At 38.6% G+C, this 20,512-nt stretch overlaps 2 protein-coding genes across 3 annotated transcripts; one reads left to right on the forward strand and one right to left on the reverse strand.

The window, feature by feature from the left end:
* Nucleotides 1-773: 773 nt before the first annotated feature.
* LOC106172305 (matrilin-1) lies at nt 774-19,620 on the forward strand. Its single transcript, XM_013552984.2, has 5 exons — nt 774-953; nt 1,652-2,065; nt 16,097-16,252; nt 18,292-18,507; nt 19,129-19,620. Exons 1-5 carry the CDS (start codon nt 890-892, stop codon nt 19,347-19,349), a joined length of 1,071 nt encoding a protein of 356 aa, XP_013408438.1. The 5' UTR covers nt 774-889; the 3' UTR covers nt 19,350-19,620.
* Nucleotides 9,693-12,936, reverse strand: LOC147759874 (uncharacterized). 2 transcript variants are annotated; one of them, XR_015331263.1, is made up of 2 exons: nt 12,162-12,936; nt 9,693-11,032 (listed from the first exon to the last, which is right to left on the reverse strand). XR_015331263.1 is itself a non-coding variant. In XM_086996442.1 (2 exons), the coding sequence occupies exon 1, from the start codon at nt 12,925-12,927 to the stop codon at nt 11,566-11,568; it is 1,362 nt and encodes a 453-aa protein (XP_086852568.1). In that variant the 5' UTR covers nt 12,928-12,936; the 3' UTR covers nt 9,693-11,032; nt 11,562-11,565. The 2 variants fall into 2 exon arrangements, 1 of the variants encoding a protein (XP_086852568.1); XM_086996442.1 differs by having other exon boundaries at nt 11,562-12,936.
* Nucleotides 19,621-20,512: the final 892 nt, after the last annotated feature.

Below are 20,512 nucleotides of genomic sequence, written 5' to 3' on the forward strand. Positions count from 1 at the left end.
TTAGAGAAATTTCCGTGAAAGTTTGCGACCAGTGAAATAAATTTTTGTGATCTTCTTAGAGGATTCCCCTGCCTCCCTCCCCTTCCCCCACGAGAGACTACAGTTACCGGGATACGTATGCATCAAACACGGACTGAATGTGTATGTATTGTCACTTGTCATTTTCATCTGGGACTTAAAACTCATTAATTTCTTGCCCTTTGCTCTTGAATGAAACATCCTTGACATCTCTTTAACAGGAGGTCCAATACCAGCGCATGTACAGTACGTGCAACTCACTGAAGGCCTTTTACATTTTATTGTAACATCACTTTACACTCTGAAATTACATGTTATTTGTAAACAGCTTTGAGCCGTTTGTGTAGCGTACATTATTATCATTATTTTAGATTTAAATTGTCAGTTCAGCCTATTTCATTCATTTTATGTCTCCCTTAAAGCCTTTATTAATTAATTTATTTATTTATTTATTTATTTATTTATTTATTTATTTATTATCTGATAACCATTATAAAGCACCTGTTTACTTATCTATGAGACATAAACGTAACCAGTTGAAGAGTGACAGAGGAATTAATTAGGTTGTTATCAAATTTTCTAGTTAATTCCTCTGCCACTCTTCAAATGATTTTATCCAAAATACTGATAATGGAGGACGTCGCTGGCTGGCCATATCACCATTGACCTTCATCAATTTATTAATTTGGTACCTTTTGAAGTGAGCAATCCTCGATATCACAACCTTTTAACTTCATATACAGTATATGGTTTAACCCCGTTCTACTGAGCATAACTGTGAAGTGCGAATTCAGTTTATATACAGGCTTCTGTATTGGTGATCTGTATTGTAGTTATCACTAAGGTTGGGAAGGATACACGTAAAGTTATAATGAATCGGTGGAAATTACTGCGATTCTGTTTCTTACTACTCTTCGTCATCCCAACTGAAAGCAGTAAGTAATAGTGCTCTGTGCGTTAAAGGCATTCCTGACGAGAGTTGTCGCGTCATGTTTTGGTATTTAAATGAGCATGTAAGTTTTTTTCTCTTATACAAATTTGAAGCATGCCCGTAAAATATTTCCAGTGTAAGGCACCTTGCAGATGTTTTTTTTTTTTTTTTTTTTTTTTCGTATCGAAACGCTGGCAGTATAATTTCATGCTATTTGATATCCCTGGCTTTTGTTTCAAAGTTTACATGATCCGAATAAATATTTTTTTCAGAAATTATTATCATCATCATAATCTTGTTCTTATTTATTGGCTTACACGCTCAATATTATTATCGTGTGTTGTTGTTGCTTTATAAATACAAAGCGAGCATAGTCTCTAGTCTCTACGTTGGTGTACAACTTACAGACGGTGCGTCTATAAAGATACATGAACCACTGTCGTAGGCTACATAGGCGGTCCAAGAATCCCATTTTTCAAAAACATGATGGGTGGATTAAAAGATTGTATCCCGACCAACGTACAAGTATGACTCGCTGAAGTGCGTCTAAAGGTCATATTTGATATGTTATAGCAGATTATTTTTCGATGGGATTGTGGGAAGGAAAGAAACGGAGGGGGGGGGGGGGGGGCAACATAGGACCTCTTCTATCTTCATACCTAATATTCGCCAATGTATAGAATACAATTTCTCTTTCTTTAGGTTTCGGTCCGAAGGCTGATATTGCCTTTATTGTCGACGCCTCTGGTAGCGTGGGGGCTGACAACTGGAAAAAACAACTGAGCTTCGTCAAAAACATTGTTCAACGTTTCGACATTGGTCCAAACGCCACTCATTTTGGAGCGTTATCATTTTCCACGGGTTACAGATATGGATTTCATCTGCAAGAACACGAAGATAAACCTTCAGTCTTAGCAGCCATCGATAAAATGAACTATCAAGGAGGCTCTACCGCAACCCACAGGGCACTCCATATATTAAGGATGGGGATGTTCAACCCAAGAAACCGAAGAGGACCACGTGCTGGAGTACCGCGTGTAGGGATTCTCATTACAGACGGACTGCCGGACGACATAGCAGCCACAATACAAGAAGCAGCATTTGTCAAACGATCAGGTAGGACTGACAAATGTACATTTTCTTTTTAACCCATAAGCCGAGATAGCCTCATAACGAGGCAGTCAGACCTGTGCAACGTCACAGGAGAAGGGAAAAGTGCGAGAGTTCTCGTGAGGTGGGGTTTACTTTTAACGATAAGGGTGGGAGTCTGTGCGCCGGGTATGTTGTTCTGTGTGACGTCAAAGGAGACTAGGAAAGCACTAAAACCGGCGTAACGCATCAGTGTGTTCGGAACCAATTTTAGACAGCTCGCACCGGAGAGCTTTGATCCTTGTTATAGCTGTTCAAAATTTGTAATTTACAGTCAGGAGTGAATTTAGCCAATCCCCATATCCCCTGCTGCAGTGAGTGGAAATTTCAGAAACTTCTGAGAATTAACAACTTAGAACACAAACTATCGTGCCTATATCTTTCGATATTTCGTCATGCAACTACACGCTAATTCAAAACCACGAAACTGAGACCACAAATTGTGCCTAAAATAAGAATCTTCCCTCTTCCCTTTAATTGCAACTTTCTTTATGTAAGCACAAAATCTGCCATGCCTTGGTGCATAGAAGTAGAAAAAGTATGCTTAGACACACACACACACACACACACACACACACCAAGAATAGAATATTGCTTATGAAAATTATTTTTATTCCCTCACGAGTACTTACAACAAACAATAAGTTAACTAAGGACTTTGGTACATTTTCAAACTCGCAATAGTATACCTGTAACATATTTTAGGCCTACGATTACACGATATTGTCAAAGCTTTAACGCTATAGGCTTTTGTCAAACGCATACACATATAACACTCGAAACTAATACGTTTTTAGTCATTTTCAGTGAAAGATAATTCTAAACTGCGGTGAGTTATATGAAATCTGTTGACTTGTGTATAAAACGGTGCTACTAGTGCACTGAGGATTATACTTAACTTTATGAAAAAATGATAACAAAATGCCATTTTGACCAATATTAATAAGAAATTAAACATAATTAGCAAATTAATTTACGGTATTTGGAATAAAGAAACTCCACAGTGAAAGTTGGTCTTGCTATTTAGACGAAAAATTAAGCCGTTTTTATTTCATTCAGAGTGATTTTACGGTAGTCCACTAAAATAAAATGAGAGTTGGATTTCCCAGTTACCGTTTCTTTCTTTTTATACAACAGATACCAAACATAATTTTTCTGGTATACCTAACGTTGGTCAAACAGACTCAGTTTTATTCTAAATGAAATGTTTATATTAACTGTCGGTCTAAAATGCTTCTGCAAAACAATCCCCAATACCGTTCCACTAGAAGACTTTCATCTCTGACCGAAGGAGGTAATTTTCCGTTTCTCTCGGGAAAATTTCACCGTATCTAACCACAGCATATTGTGCAGACTTAGTCAGTGACCTTCTGTGGTATTTGGTTTTTATAGTCACATCCTCAACACGCGATTGAAAGCTGCAATTATATTTCACAGAAACCTCTTACCGGTCAAAAAGAGCTTTGAACATGCGATATCTTCTCTAATGTGACCTGATCATACTATCGGTTCCATTATATGATCACGATCTACATATACTGATTATTTAATTATACTGTTTACAAAACACGTAATGGAAGTTCTGTTGTCATTCTGGGACATAATCCAGTGTCTAACGTCCAAGAGTGACAAAATGTCCTAAAATTACCCTCTACCAGTTGATTTTTTCACTTAATATACACAGACAACATCTCTGGTTAAATATGTAAAACTTTCTTACTGCGGAAAATGTAAAAATGTGCCGATAATATCTGCTGCCCTTGTAGAGGTATACTAACATAAGTGCTGGACGAAAGCTCTTATAGATTTAGATGGCTTACGAGTCATGGGAAAAGAGTGAAAAGTTTAAAATAGTTAAATGGCGTAATTTTCCCACACAGTATGGATTTCAACACATTTACAGCAATGAATACACCATGTAACGCTGCAGGAGAAATGCATGCGTAGATGGGTTCCATGGGTTGGGGGGGGGGGGGGAGGCAGTGATCAGAATTCACCGAAACTGAAATCAGCCAATCACAAATTACAGTACGTAGGACTGTTCATATCTAATTGATGATGTGAGTCAGCCGCATTTAAAATCACCGAGTTCAATGTTTCCCTTCACGGAGAACGAGGAATAAAAAACCGCATGCACGAGTAAAACGACTTTGCGGTTATTCACGGATCACGCTAAATAATATAAACGTTTCACGCATCGCGGAAAAAAAAATGGGTTTCACGAATAACAAATTAAAATAACCATTGGGACCCTCATACAAGTGATAATGTGATCTTAATTAATGGAGAGAAATTAACGATTACACATTAAGCTGTCCCAAGGATTAATTTCCTTTGCATTTTCTGTTTTTTTATTATTATTCATTTACTCGTACATTGGTCATTTAAAGACATAGATTCACTTAAGTCCAAAAATGTTTATAGCCCATTGATAAAAGAATTAAATCGATAAACCAAGGAATTGTAGAAACTTCTTGGGTAAACTATTCGAAACCAAAATAATCACTATATTGGATCAAAAAGACACGTTTTATAAGTATTATACCTAGTAGTTATAATTTAATGGCATGTTAAAACAAATAGATGACACTTCTTCATATATTTCATTATTTCTATGAGTCTCATTGAAGTGAAACTTCTGACCTAGGTTGAGCACTAAGGGTGCATTCCCAGAGATATAGATCGATCCAGAGATTAAGATTTAGATCGACCTAACTCCCTGGGGGTTCACGCTAAATTGCAGTCGGTCGAGCGCGCACCATAGTTAATTACCCCCTTACAGCTTTTAGTAGGCGGGGCAGACGCTTAAGCCGGCTAAGCTGACGGTAATCTAGTGAGACTCCCCACAGGGAAAGATCGATTTAAAATCTATGGGAATGAGGTCTAAATAGACTAAAAGCGCATTCAGAACAGTGACCCTACAGATCTACAGATCAAATATGGCGACCCACTAAAAAGCGATGTCGCTTTATTCAGGATTAGACACTGAATAGATTTTTTGTGGGATTAAGCAACAAGCATCGAGTGGGTTGGTCATATTTGATCCGCAGTTCTCTTAGTCCGCTGTTCTGAATGGGGCCTAAAATAAGACATTTGCCGACTAAATATGGTTGACTCCACTTAAGAAGCGATGCCACTATTTCCCTGAAGGCCTCCACACGCGCCTCCACACGTGCAGGGGGTCTAGCAATTAAACCTCGTGGCCGAGATTTAATCTGTTAAATGGCGCATGTGGAAGCGGGAAGACCATCAGGAAATTAGGGACATCGCTTTTAAATTGGGTCGGCCATATTTTGTCTGCTGATCATATGTTCTGAATGCGTTCTTTGAGGCGTGTTGGCTAAGATCTGGACCTAAGCTCGTGTGCTGGTTGTGCTAGGAAAAAATAACATCTTGAACTGTGACCTAAATTCCGAACCACTGATCAGAAACACCAGTAAGTTGAACACATGATACAGCAACTCGGAAAGTCTGCCAATATAAAAGGTGTAGGCGACAAACCAAGGCAAATCTTCAGTAGATTTATATGCCATTATGACCATGCTAATAACAGATGTCGTGCACATGAATAGAAAACAAACAGACGAAGCCAAAAGAGAAACAGTGCTAATTATTTCTTTCGTCTTTTTTTCGTCACCTCTTCCAGACGTGAGTCCTTTTCGAGCTTTTCTTTGAACCCAGATAAAGTGTATTATCTTTATGTTCATCCCGGTAATGGTGAGTAACATCATGGCTCTTCCGGAGATACGAATTGCTGTTACAATGCCTAGGCGACTTTGCCACTGATGGTAGTTCTGAACAGATATCGCACAGGGAGCATCGGTGTACATCAAGCTTGCAAACGCCACGGTCCCGGATGCTAATGCTGTGGTAAAGACAATCTGTGAAAATAAAAAAAGGTGCCAGTTTTCCGATAACGGTTTATAATCTAAGAGAAGTGACGCTTTGTGTCAAATAAGAGTATGGTTTCTTATTTAGGTTAGATGGCTTAAGTGTATGTAATTGGCGGGTCGTAGGAGGCAGTTTGGGCCACGCGCAACCAGCTTTGGAGATACCACCTTTCCACCCCCATCCCCCATATAATTAAATAGAAAAACGGTATAACATAACATGCAAAACGAGGCAAAATCCAGCAATGTTCAACGAATGGGTCCTATGTAATACGGTCCTATTTCATATTTCAAACTCAATGCCTCAATGAGCAAAATCCTGAATCCATTTATAAATGATTCAAATAATCTAACGACTGTATCTTTCATTTCTTTAAGTCTAAAATACTTACCGTTTTGAAGAGCATTTTTCTGGAACATATGAAACTGGTTTTGAACGGCCAACAGACGAAAAGAAACCGATCGAGTGTTATGACGAAGATGAGAACTGCAGACCAGTCGGAGGTAAAGATAATGGCAAAGGCTGAAATGTCACAAATACCTAAGGTACTTGAATCCCAGCTGGCATTTTCCGACTTGGTCAATATCGCCAGTACGCACTCACTCACTGCACTTAGGCAGTGCGCTATGCCGAGGGTGCAGGACAAAAATGACTTGGTTTCTGATCTTCCTTTGAGTCGCCTTTCGCCGCTTACGATGACAAAGATGAGGATGATGTTGCTCAAAAGGGACAACGGAGAGAGCGCAAAAACAGTATATATGTAAGCATTTAACGCCGTGATAATTTTATCCACGTTATGAAGCGAATTCTCGGAAAACCATATGAAACAGTCTAAAGGATCGCTTTTCACAACCATACGCGGATTTCTCTCTTCCACATCCATCGGGCATACGCGCTTTGCTATTTCCCACGTTTTATTTAAAACTTCAACCGGAAGTGCTTTGGGTCGAAAAGGGCAGACGTGATCTGAACCTTGCCGAACGCAAAGATACAACTTATTTCTGGTTTCTTCACTTCCTTGTGTATTACCGGCCAGGCACTCTTCTTCTTCCACCCCGTATAGCACCCTGGGCGTGAAAAGCTCCTCCGACAGCTCAACGATCCCGCAATACTCAGAATATGTACCGTTAGAAAACCAAGAGTCAGTCTTTCGAAAACTGTCTGTTAGTCCACTCGAAGCCTTTGGTGAGCAATAGAAATATCTGTCTTCGAAAGCAGTTTTTAAAACTGAGGTATCATGATCTAAATTCACATGACGATTTCGAGGTGACGCTTCGATGCATACATACGTGCTAGCTGTAGAGTTTTTACCTCGTGTAAGGTTACGGTGGCCACTTGAAATGTTTTTCTCTTCATTGTCGGCTTCGAAGACGATTTGAGATATGCGGTTAAGGCCATCTTTTATCAGCTCGTCGACTGTTTTCCTGAAGTCAACAAAAGTGCTTCGTTTTGCGCTATCTTTCAGCTGAGTGCAATTGTCCCCTTCAACTCCTGTTAATATAATAGGCCCACGTCTCGTGCCCAAAATAGTGGTGTAATTAAAGAAACAAGTTGAATCCATCGTTTTCAGGACTTCCTTTGCCTCGACTTGCAGCCCGAATGTTGCTGTCATCTGGTCGAATAATTGCCTCGTAAGGTTAATGTGACACTCAGAGAGAACTTGAATCTTACCTACTCTTCGCGAAACAGGATTTTCAGCAAACAAGTTTCTTAACTGAAACAATGTGAGCTGCATAATACAAATAGGAATAATGTAGAACACCATGATTTTGACTTGGAAATAAACGCAGAATTTCCTATGAATTGTTGAAGAGTAAGACAAAGTGTGCTTTATTTATATTAGGCATTAATAATAGCTTTAAAAACATTTTCATTGGCAGATGCCATTAGCCTATCAGCAGTTCTTAAATAGCAGTGTAGGTTGTTTAATATCAATTTAATATGTTAATATGTTGAACGACTGATGGGTTGCTCCTGTCTTTTTCATGTTTACCTGCTAGTTAACATTTCTATAAAAACACGTTGTAAGTAACGTGTTTCGTTGAAGCTTTTGGGAGTATACAGGAGAAAGTAAACAGCAGAAGTATACGGCTGTAAAAATACAATTTTTAATTTGCTATTATTTTATGAAAATACGTGCCTTTTAGGTGAGCAGGGGAATTAATAATTTTAACATCTCCACTTGTTTAAATTATCATGCGTTATTTTATCACTAATTCTCAGTATATACATGAAATCCATCAAAAGCGAACAGAAAACTGAAAAATTAACTTAAAGATAGCGTCGTGATGTCTACTTTTTCTAAATATCCGATAACAGGGAGTGATAAATCTAGGATTTTTTATATATCATTTTACAGTTTATAATTTTATTAATGGCTAAAATATTGCAAACACAATAAGAAACTAAAAATAATGACATGCGCCAAAAGACGTAGAGAAGTTTTGTCAATTTTTAAAAACTCGGCAAGATCGCTTTAGTAGACGCAAGCTGAGACATTTTCTAAGACGTGTATCAAACTCGCTTCCCGAGGAGTTGCAGATTTTCTATTTTAGTAAAAATAGATTAAATTTATTGTTTTGAGATGGTGCTGCTAGCGACAGTAACAAAGGTTTAAAATTTGGACTGTTTATGTTGTTTGTGTGAGAACAGATACTGAACCAATACTTTAATACTTTGGGGAAGATAAATGACTGTAGAATGATATGCTCCTGGTATCATTTTATTAACAACAAATTTCACAAAAAGGCCAACAATGCAATTCCATGGTACAGCGGTTTTATACTCATTAGTCACATTATAGGCCCAAGTAGACCGGACATTATAACTTTGATTACTCTGATTCAGGGGGTGACACTTCTATTGTCCATTGTGCGTAGTTTCATGTCAGTTAAGTTCCACTTGGACAAACAATTCTTACGCTGGCTTACTTTTAATTTTTTTAAATGTTAAATGAACCTTTATATTGAATGAGTATATACTCTTAATGTAATACATAAAACTTACAAAAAAAGATCGAGTGGAGTACTTTTTGGGCAGAGCATTTGGGTCGAAGGTTCGATCTCTGGATCTGATCAAATCTGTAAAATCAGTGGTATTCAATGTGTCTTAGCTATATCTAAGCAATCAACATACAGGGGTTATGCAACAAATGCTCGTGAGTTAATGAATATGACACTCGTGAAGTATTTTTTGTCACCAGTGTTTATAACATTTTGAAAATTTTTGAAAAAGTTAAAAAAAAAACATTTTTGAATTATATGTCATCAAGGAAGTCAAACGGCTTACAAAACAATTCATTTCAAAACACTGCATACTTGTCCATGGTTAACTCTACAATGAGCAACAGACCTTTGTATTGGAGAAACGGATTTTCCTAGAAATGTATCTTATTCTCAATCACAGAAACCACCATCCAAAACTGAAGAACAAGGTACACTGTACCATATTTTAATATGTTAGCTTATTCTTAGTTCTCAGTTTCTTTTTTATTCTATCTCTCTCTCTCATTAGTGATTCAAATTATGAATCTGACGACGGAACTTGCAGACAGTACTTTTTTTTCACGTAAAAATTTATTTTATGATACTCTTAAATTCTTTTCGAAAATTTTTAAATTGTTAATATCACCAAAAATTTGACCGATGGCATATATAGCTGCACTGCATATCTGCTTAGAAAAAAAGAGAAAAAACTGTATAACTTATGGAAAATTGTTCGATCAAGCAGATTTTCGAACTCGACTTGTATTACATGATTATATATCAGCTCTGTAGGTTTTAAGACAATGGATCAAACGGTATTTCACTTATCTTGTTTTCACTGAAAGTGTGCGTGATACGACACCGCCCACTTTTATTAATTGGCCTGTTTTGTATCGTACTGTGAAAACGCAGTTATTTTAATATCAAATATGGCTTATTTCCCGTCACATCAATGATGCAACAGTTTCCAGCTTCCTTTGAGCGTGACTCGGCGGTTTTGGGTAGGGTGTGCCTTTGTGATTAAGGGAACGTTTATAGGAAAATTAATTTTTGCTGTATAAAGGTGAAACGCTAGGTTGACTACTGTGTTCCCGTCACACCAATGATGCAACAGTTTCCAGCTAACATCTGTCGACTATATATATAGCAGACCCAACTTAAAAAGCGATGCCGCTAATAAAGGGTACCGGAGGAGACTGATTGTGCCCGGAAGTCACGTGGAGTACATACCACAAAACACCCAAAATTACTTAGATACATCACATGACATCACACTTCCGGCACAATTTTAACTAATTCTCGTCTCCTCCGGTACCCTTTATTCTCTGACGGTCTCCACACGTGCAATCGCTGCAGGGGCTAACAATTAAACCTCGGAGCCGAGATTTAATCCGTTTAATGGCGCGTATGGAGGCGGGGAGGCCAGCACGGAAATAGCGGCACCGCTTTTTTAAGTGGGGGAGGCCATATTTAGTCCGCTGATCATCTGTTCTGAATGCATTCTTTGAGGTGTGCTGGCTAAGATCTGGACCTAAGCTCGTGTGCTGGTTGTGCTAGGAAAAAATAACATCTTGAACTGTGACCTAAATTCCGAACCACTGATCAGAAACACCAGTAAGTTGAACACGTGGTACAACGACTCGGAGATTCTACCAATATAAAAGATGTAGGCGACAAACCAAAGATATTCTTCTGTAAATATATATGCCGTTAGAACCATGCTAATAACCGATGTCGTGCACATGAATAGAAAACAAGTAGACGAAGCCAACAGAGAAACAGTGCTAATTATTTCTTTCGTTTTTTTCTCGACCCTTTGTCCAGATGTGAGTCCTTTTCGAGCTTTTCTTTGAGCCCAGATAAAGTGTATTATCTTGATGTTCATCCCAGTAATGGTGAGTAACATCATGGCTCTTCCAGTGATCCGTATCGCTGTAACAATCCCTAAACGCCTTTGCCATTCCTGGTATTTCTGAACAGATACCTCACAAGGGGCGTCGGTGTAGATTAAGCTTGCAAAAGCGACGGCTCCAGATGCTGTTGCTGCGGCAAAGACCATCTGCCAAAATAAAAATAGGTGCCAGTTTCAGATACTCGTTTTTAATATTAAATAGGTAACGCTTTGTATCAAAATAACATTATTGTAGCCTATAGACGCTATAGGTGGCAAAAATATATTTTTCGCTCAAAAATCCAAAAATGGCGGTCATTGAATAGGTTGGGCAACTTTAATGACAAAAGCGCTTTCGGAAAAAATAATAAAAATGATGATAAGGAGCTCGCCTTCCCCACATCGAGCGAGGTGGCAAAGGTTATCATATTAGCTTTTCGCCTTTTACTCTCTAATGAAAATTATGATAAAACTGATGACCCCTTAATGATGTTTTTTTTTCTTGGATTAAAGTCACGTGACCAGTAGCAACCATAAGAGTGACGAATATTGAGAATGGATGGTGTTTTCATTGATTTAAAAGGATATATGCACTAGAGGTTTAAACATTATCGTTTAAAGAAAAACAACGAGATTAAAAAATTCCAAAAAAATCTAACAACTGTGCCTTTCATTTCTGTAAGTCTATAACACTTACCGATCTAAAGAGTATTTTTCTGGAGCACATAAAACTGGTTTTTAACGGCAAACAGACGAAAAGAAACCTGTCGAGTGTTATGACGAAGATGAGAACTGCAGACCAGTCGGGCAACTTTAATGTTTGCAAAGGCTGAAATGTTACAAACAACACTTGATTCCCAGTTAACTGTTATGTTGGTCTCTATCGCCAGTACGCACTCACTCACTGCACTTAGGCAGTGCGCTATACCAAGGGTACAAGACAAGAATGACTTGGTTTCTGATCTTCCTTTGAGTCTTCTTTCGCCTCTTACAACAACAACAATGAGGATGATGTTGCTCAAAAGGGACACTGGGCAGAGGACATAAACAGTATATATGTAAACATTTGACGCCGTGATAACTTTATCCACGTTCAAAAACAAACCTTTGGTAAACCATATGAAGCAGTCTAAAGGATCGCTTTTTACAACCATGCGCGGTTTCATCTTTTCCACATCCATTGGACATACGCGCTTTGCTATTTCCCACGTGTTATTTAAAACTTCTACCGGAAGTGCATGGGGTCGGAAAGGGCAGATGTGATCTGAACCTTGCTGAACGCAGAGATACAACTTACTGCTGGTTTCTTCATCTCCTTGTGTAATACCAGCCAGGCACTCTTCTTCGCTCATCCCGTATAGCAACCTGGGCGTGAAAAGCTCTTCTGACAGCTCGACGATTCCGCAATACTCAGAATATGTACCGTTAGAGAACCAAGAGTCAGTCTTGCGAAAACTGTCTGTCAGTCCACCCAAAACCCTTGGTGAGCAATAGAAATATCTGTTTTCAAAGGCACTTTTTAAAACTGAGGTATCATGATCTAAATTTACATGAAGATTTCGAGGTGACGCTTCGATGCACACATACTTGCTAGCTGTAGAGTTTTTACCTCGTGTAAGGTTACGGTGGCCACTTGAAATGTATTTCTGCTCATTATCGGTTTCGAAGACGATTTGAGACATGCGCTTAAGGCCATCTAGTATCAGCCCGTCGACTGTTTTCTTGAAGTCAACAAAAGTGCTTCTTTTTGCGCTGTCTTTCAGCTGAGTGCAATTGTCCCCTTCAACTCCTGTTAATATAATAGCTTCACGCCTCGTGCCCAACGTACTAATGTTATGAAAGGGACAAGATGAATCCATAATTTTCAGGACTTCCCTTGTCTCGGCTGGCAGTCCGAATGTTGCGGTCATTTGGTCGAATAATTGCCTCGTTAGGTTAATGTGACACTCAGAGAGCACTTGAATCTTACCTACTCTTCGCGAAACAGGATTTTCAGCAAACAAGTTTCTTAACTGAAACAATGTGAGCTGCATAATACAAATAGGAATAATGTAGAACACCATGATTTTGACTTGGAAATAAACGAAGAATTTCCTATGAATTGTTGAAGAGTAAGACAAAGTTTGCTTTATTTATATTGGGCATGAATAATTGCTTTAAAGACATTTTCATTGGCAGATGCCGTAAGCCTATCACCAGTTCTTAAAGAGCAGTTAACGTTATTCAATATCACATGTTGAACGATTGAATGGTTGCTCCTGTCTTTTTCATGTCATGCGAGTTAAAGTTGCTAGAAAACCGCGTTGGAAGTATTGAAGATTTTTGAAGTATTGAAGATTTTTGAAGTATACAGGAGAAAGTAAACAGCTGAAGTCTACGGCTGTAAAAATACCATTTTTCAATTCGCTAATTTTCATTAAAATACGTTCCTTTTAGGTAAGTAGGAAAACAAGAATATTTTTAAACATACCTATTTGTTTACATGATCATGCATTACTTTATCATTCATTCTCACTACATGTAGGTCCACTTAAAGCAAACAGAAAATCGATAAATGAATTTAAAGATAAAGGCGTGCTTTCTACCTTTTCTAAATCTCCGATGACATAAAGTGATAAATCTAGGATTGTTTTTATAAATCATTAAAAATGTTATAAAATTCACGCCTTGCTATAATGGGGACGAAGCAACGAAGGTTTAACTTATTTTGGTGACAAAAGTTTTAAAAACAACTCTTTTGGATAACATTCGGACGTTATTAATACTAACAAAAATTAGACTGCGCTAGAAGGGGATTAGGATGCACTTTTATTTTACCGACACGTTTGTCCTCCACCTCAAATATGTTTTTTCACAATGCCTGTTTCGTATAAAACATTTGACTGGGTCTTATCACCATATTCTCTGGCTAGTAATGGATAAAACTAAATTGAAGATTTTATCAATGGCTAAAATATTACAAAAAACATCAAGCAACTAAAAATAAGGACATGCGCCAAAAGACGTAGATAAGTTTTTTTTTAATTATTGAAAAACCAGGCGAGTACGCCATACTAATCTAATATAGATGTACTTCTCAGAATTGATCATTACTGATTGAAATTATGAATCTGAAGATGGAACTTGCAGACAGTATGTCTTTTTATTTTTGCACGTAAAAAATTATTTTATGATACTTATATTACCCAAAAATTTGGCAAATGGCATATAAAGCTGCACTGCATATATGCTTAGAAAAAAAAGAGAAAAAAAAGCATAACTTTGTCCGATCAAGCAGATTTTCGAACGCTGTATAACATGAATATTTGTCAGTTCTGCAGGTTTTAAGACAACGGCAATCTGCTAAGAACTGTAAAGTTCTCCTGTATTAATTGCGTGATACGACACAGCCCACTTTTGTTAATTGACCTGTTTTGTATCGTACTGTGAAAACACGGTTATTTTAGTATCAAATATTGCTTATTTCACGTCACACCAATCATGCAACAGTTTCCAGCTTCCTTTGAGCGTGACTCGGTGGTTTTGGGTAGGGTGTGCCTTTCTGATTAAGGAAACGTTTATAGGAAAATTAGTTTTTGCTATATAAAAGTAAAACGCTAGGTTGTACCATTTAGTCATCTGATTACCTGCTTTGTGAATCATCTTAAAATGATATCATTTTCGTGTTGAAGTGTGATTTTGAAACATTTCAAAACTTTTACACATTGGCGAAAGAAATATTTCATAAAAATTCCACGAGCTGGCAACACATACAGGCATACTGCTTTACACTATAAATATTGAGTGGTTACATATAGCTGAGTACAATTTATATATTATTTTGGCCACATTTGCCAGGAGATGAAATACAATGACTCAATGTTGTTTACAACAAACAGCACTCTTTCATTCGATCTAGCCCAGGGGCGGATCCAGGATTATTTGAAGGGGGAATCCAGTGTTTTTTAAGAATGGCAGGCCTCGGATGCGAAGCCGACCCTTGCCCTCTTGATGTGGGGTTCAGTGTTTTGGAGGGCAAACGTCGCCATTTGGTGCAGTATAGAACTATGATTCAGCTCTTCAAAATTCTAATCTAGAGGGGAATGTTGCAGTGTTTCTTTCCAGAATCCGAAGGGGGGGGGGGGGTGTGGTCAGGACCCTCCTGACAATTTCCCTAACTTCGCCGCTGTGGCCTGTCTGTTTTACGCATGACAATTACAGCATATGCATGGGAAGAAAAATGGAAAAACGAATCTCAAAAAGTTGTGTATCTCACAGTTCTTGCAGGGCAGCGGACTAACAGATCCACGGATCAAATATGGCAGACCCACTAGAATGCTTGTTGCGTATTCCCCGCTGGAAGTCTATTCAGCGTCTTTTCGGGAATTTAGCGACAACTACTTGATCCGCGGATCTGTTAGTCCGCTGTTCTGAATTCGCTCTAAGGTAAACGAGTTTCTGTACACGGTAAACATAAACTCATAATATCCCATCATTATTTCCACGGAAGCTGCATGCATAATGGGTAATATTCAAGATCTCTCCGGGTATCACTTTAAGGTATAGGCCCCATTCAGAAAATGTGACTCACTAACTAGTCCGAGGGTCAAATATGGCCGACCCACTTGAATATTTCCCCACGGGTTGTTTATTCAGTGTCTATTAGCGGATTACAGGGCAAGCTTTATAGTGGATCGACATATTTGACCCTCGGACTAGGAATAGTTAGTCCCCTATTCTGAATGGAGCCTTACATGAGTGGCCTAACCCCGGTCGCATTCACAACAGATGATCAATGGATCTACTCCATACTCGCCTTACCTAGAGGTGCCTAGCAATTAAACCTCGAAGCCGAAATTTAATCCGTGTGGATGCGAGGAAACCATTACAGGATTAGGCGGTCTTGCTTTCATTTAGGGCCCGCCATATTTGATCCGCGGACTAGTAGATCAGAGGATCATCTGTTGTGAATGCGACCTTAATATTCTCAGACTGACTGCCCTGACAGCATGCATCTGATCGATGCATGAAATATCAGATGACAGTATACCCTGGGGGGAATGAATGTTATAACATTATATGTTTTACTCATTTGAAATACCACATTTATCAAAAGCAAATCCCTTCAACGTTTTTTTTTTCTCTTTTCTTTTTTATTTACGCAAATATTCGAAAACATGCTTTATTTCACTGATGGCCAACACACGATTGGGTGTAATGGAAGTTAAATGTTTCCATCTTCTATCTGTTCAGGCATAACATTGTTCGCGGTAGGTATAGGTGACCAGGTGAATGAGACCCTCCTGTCCACTCTGGCGTCCATTCCGTCGGACAGACACCTCTTGACCGCGGCGGACTTTGACGGCTTGTTCCACTTGGCTGACTCTCTCGCAAATCGCATCAACGCAGGTATGATATGCTACCATAGAATTTTCCACTAGATGTTGACAGATACCTTTCCGCTGGATAATTCTGTACAAATTTTCTTAACTTCCAAGCGTGAAATGTTCACAAAAAAAAATAAGCTAGGGATGTGATAAGCAGGCCTACCCAACTACCAGACTCGGCACCGAATGATCCTGGGCTCGGAATCTCGAAAGGTTCGCTATGTTGCGCACACGCTCTAGCATGGCTAGCGTGCGCTATCCCGTATCTCGAAAGAATCGCTATTTTGAGCGCCTGCGCTAGCATGGCTAGCGTGCGCTATCCCGTATCTCGAAAGCTTCGCAAATCCCGGCCGTGCGCTAATGTCCAAATCGCCATTAGTTTCGAGGCTATTATTTGCGGCGATACAAACTAGTCGCAAAGGCCTCTGCGAATGCAAAATTCGTCATTTTGATGTGTCTTATATGTAATTAAACATGGTGGCAAGTTTGGGTTGCTAGTCATAATAGCATATAATAAAACATATAACAAAAACATGGAAGCTTTTAATTGATTGAATCACTGGTACCTCTGATAGAAAAACTTGCGGTAAATATTCAAGTGAAGAATGCCAAAGTCATGTTTTATTATGCAGAAAATTTCAAAATTAAACATTTCATACATCATTTTATATTTTCTGGTGCATTTCATTCATCTGTGTAGTCTATTGATAATAATAATAAATTTAAAAGTGTCATTTTCCACACAAAATGAAAAAGCAGAAACAAAGCATTCGGTCGCACCGTCACCTTCCTCAATGTCTATTATTGTGAGACTGAACACTACTCACCAGTGTGTCAGTAATTGTGTCAGTCCAAGCTTCGCTTATTGAATTGTTTTTTGACATTTTATTGGTGTCAAATACTTTAAATATCAGTATTTGTTATTATGATATTCCTATAAATTAAAACAACCTCTTGATTTGCGTCATGGTGAAAAAAATTGCATTTTGTGTAATTGTGTTATGACGTCTTCACTTTATGCGGCAATCGAATTTTAGTAGAGTTTGGGGTTATAATTGCGTTGCGTCTGCTAAGGCTTCGAGATAGCAGGTGGGTGCAATCGTACTAGCAAATAGCGCACGCTAGCTATGCTATAGCGCGTGCGCAACATAGCGAACCTTTCGAGATTCCGAGCCCTGATCATCGGTAGATCAGACCACACTACCCGTTTTCAAGGTGTGAGTCAGTACGCATTATACAGTATCATACCCTGAACAAATTTTGAGTGGTGATGCAATGCTTTTACAACCCCGCTGAGAATCGTCACTATCACATCGCGTACTAGGCAAGAGCGGTGTCGCGTCTGATACTGTGAAATGCGTACTGATACAGAGCTTGAAAACGGGTAGTGTGGTCCGATTTACCGGTGAATTCAGGATCATTCGGTGCCGAGTCTGGTAGTTGGGTAGGCCTGTAGTAAGGCATGCAGCCAGCTTTTTCAAAAGTTTCGTTTTCGGAAAAAAGGGGATCCCTGTACCCAATTTGACCCAATTTGGGAAATGGCATAGAAACTAGAACAAAAGTTGATCCAGAACGTTGTCGATGTTTAAGAAGTTGAATGAAGTGTCGATTATACACAGGCCTACCCAACTACCAGATGTGATAGTGACGATTCTCAGCGGGGTTGAAAAGCATTGCATCACCACTCAAAATTTGTTCGGGGTATGATACTGTGAAATGCGCACTGACTCACACCTTGAAAACGGGTAGTGTGGTCCGATCTACCGGTAAATTTGGGATCATTCGGTGCCGAGTCTGGTAGGTGGGTAGGCCTGACACAACAGAGCTGAATTTTTCAAAGATGGACTGTCCACTTGCCCATGCCTTTTCCGAACCTGCTTCGGAAGTTTTCGTTTTGCCTCGATAAACCATTCATCCCATCTGCATGCATATTTCTTTACTTATCGTTTACACGTTTTCTAACACAAAAAGGTCATTTTTATCAACTTTTTGTTTCGACTTGTTTTATTCACAATGCATTCACAAGGCAATTTGAGTCACGCCCCACGTATCTCTTTCCAGATTTTTCTGGTCATTGCCCGGCATCCTGGATAGAAATACGAGGGCGTTGTCTGCTACCCTCTGAGAACGAAGTCAGTTACGAAAAGGCACGAACCGAGTGCGCGTCACGCCATGAGCGGGGATCTTTAGCTACAGCAAGCAACAAAATACTTTATAAGGACTTGACGAAGCGACTTGTCTATCCGCTTACAGGATACGAGTTCTCTTATTACATTGGTGAGTCTGGGTCTGCTGGGGCAATATTAATGATGCCAAAAATTTACACTTTAAAGCAAAATGAGCGAATATTTACGTCTGAAGAGTCTGCAGGTGGAAGGGGCGGAAGCTTACCTTGACTACTTGTGCAATTTCTGTGGATTACTTTGAACATTTTAATAGAGATTTCTGCCAACACGTCGAGAATGACAACCGTACTCGAAGGGTCGGTGGAAGAATGGCAAAGCATTTTGCCAGGCTGACCGAAATTTTAAATTTTTAAATTGGTCTGCCGTACCTCATGCACTTAGAAAACGCACCTAGTAAAAGTGGCTTGGAAGAGTGGACAGCATCGTTGTAAGGTTAATAATTTATCGTCAGAATAATCAAATTCGTTTTCATAGTTTATTTGAAAAAAATGGCCACATCCCATTTTTGCTACTGGAGCTTTTACCGCACTGCATACCCATTTTAGTCGAGATAGAACAGCGTGTGATGTATATCAAACAGAAAATAAGAGAGAAAAACAAAGAGTTTAATTGATTCATTGTTCAAGTATCGACGTTCCCGCTCTATTAAAATGCAGAAAGAAAATTAAAATTTATTGAAATCATATTATAACCTTGGCTTCTTTTCCCCTAGGATTGGATGACAAAGCTGAAAAGGGCGTGTACGTCTTCAGTGACGGCATTACGATTGATGGAAATTATTCAGAGTGGATTCCATACATCAAGCCGTATAATAAAGAAGGTCCCGGATGTGTTTGCCTTGACAACAACGAGGCGTTTATGTGGAGAGTGACAGATTGTATGGAGAGAAAGCGATATATATGTGAAATTATAACTGGGATGTTAATATTGTAACACAACATTATTTTTAACGAGATATATTTAAGTCATGTAATTGATTAATCGCACAACTTGCTTTATTCGGGCACTGATAATTTCCCAGAATTCTTCGGACTCTGATGATTTCCCAGGATACTTCGGGCACTGATAATTTCCCAGGATTCTCATAAAACTCATTGCATATTTTTATTTCCTTTTATCGAGATTACTGAAACAGAAAACAACCCTCATTTTTTTCTTCATAAAGTAGCATAATTCTTTATTTCGTAATAAAAGTATTTAGGTAGCCAAATGTTCAAAAGCACAACGAGGATACTCTTGAGTAAATTGGAGGAAAGCCTGGAAAGGTCTGGGCCTGGTTTCACAAAAAAATTTAGTCAGGTTCCCTGTCCAAGAACTTATTTACCAAGGTTACATGGTCACGTGGGCATATCTTACCCTATCAGGAGCAAAGTAACAGCACTTCTCTGGAAATCCTATTCGACTAAGCCAAGGAACTGACTAAAGGGTATTGTTACCCTTTTTTATCATCCAGATTCCGAAAATGAGGTTCTTCTACATTTAATTATTAAATAAGGCATCTTTCTTTGTTCTGGGATAAAACAAAAAAAAAAACATCGAAAAATATAAAATATAAGCGTTTATATTTCTCGTTGGAATGTATAAGCATAGACAAATCAAAGCTTTAATCGTCAATTTAACACCTTTCTGTTGTGAGATAAAAGCAATCGGTAAGGGGCGTAGCTTCATCCCTGAACTAGATTTTATCACAAAAATTGGCATAGTGTACCCTGAGTGTATGGGCTACAATCCAATGCTGTCAGTTTGGTTAAATGTTTTTGTTATATAGTTATGGGAAACTGATTACAGATTTTAATTAAGCAAAGGCATTATTTTGCTTTATCAACGATAAAATCTGAAGACTTTTAAGAAAAATTGCTATCAGGGTTTTGTAGTATTAAATGGTGTCATCAAATCGGCGTTAAAAGGGTGCTCGTGTGTACTCAGGTGAAAGAGAAATCTGATAAACCGATTTTTTTCAGTTTTTATCCCAAAATCGCAATTATGACGTCACACGTAAGGTGACATAATGATATTTATAAATGTTAAATGATTTAGTCACTGAACACTGGAGATTTATCTATTATCGAAAAGAATGTATGTAAGGCAGTTATTGT

The sequence above is a fragment of the Lingula anatina genome, chromosome 9, assembly GCF_051362555.1.
Source record: "Lingula anatina isolate TDL-2025a chromosome 9, LinAna3.0, whole genome shotgun sequence".
In the NCBI taxonomy this organism is placed as follows: Eukaryota; Metazoa; Brachiopoda; class Lingulata; order Lingulida; family Lingulidae; genus Lingula; species Lingula anatina.

Excerpts from the sequence above, each read along its gene's own strand:
- LOC147759874 (XM_086996442.1), bottom strand. The coding sequence starts at position 12,927 with ATGGTGTTCTACATTATTCCTATTTGTATTATGCAGCTCACATTGTTT.
- LOC106172305 (XM_013552984.2), top strand. The coding sequence starts at position 890 with ATGAATCGGTGGAAATTACTGCGATTCTGTTTCTTACTACTCTTCGTC. Across the intron at positions 954-1,651 it reads CGTCATCCCAACTGAAAGCA|GTTTCGGTCCGAAGGCTGAT; the intron begins GTAAGTAATAGT and ends CTCTTTCTTTAG. Across the intron at positions 2,066-16,096 it reads AGCATTTGTCAAACGATCAG|GCATAACATTGTTCGCGGTA; the intron begins GTAGGACTGACA and ends CTATCTGTTCAG.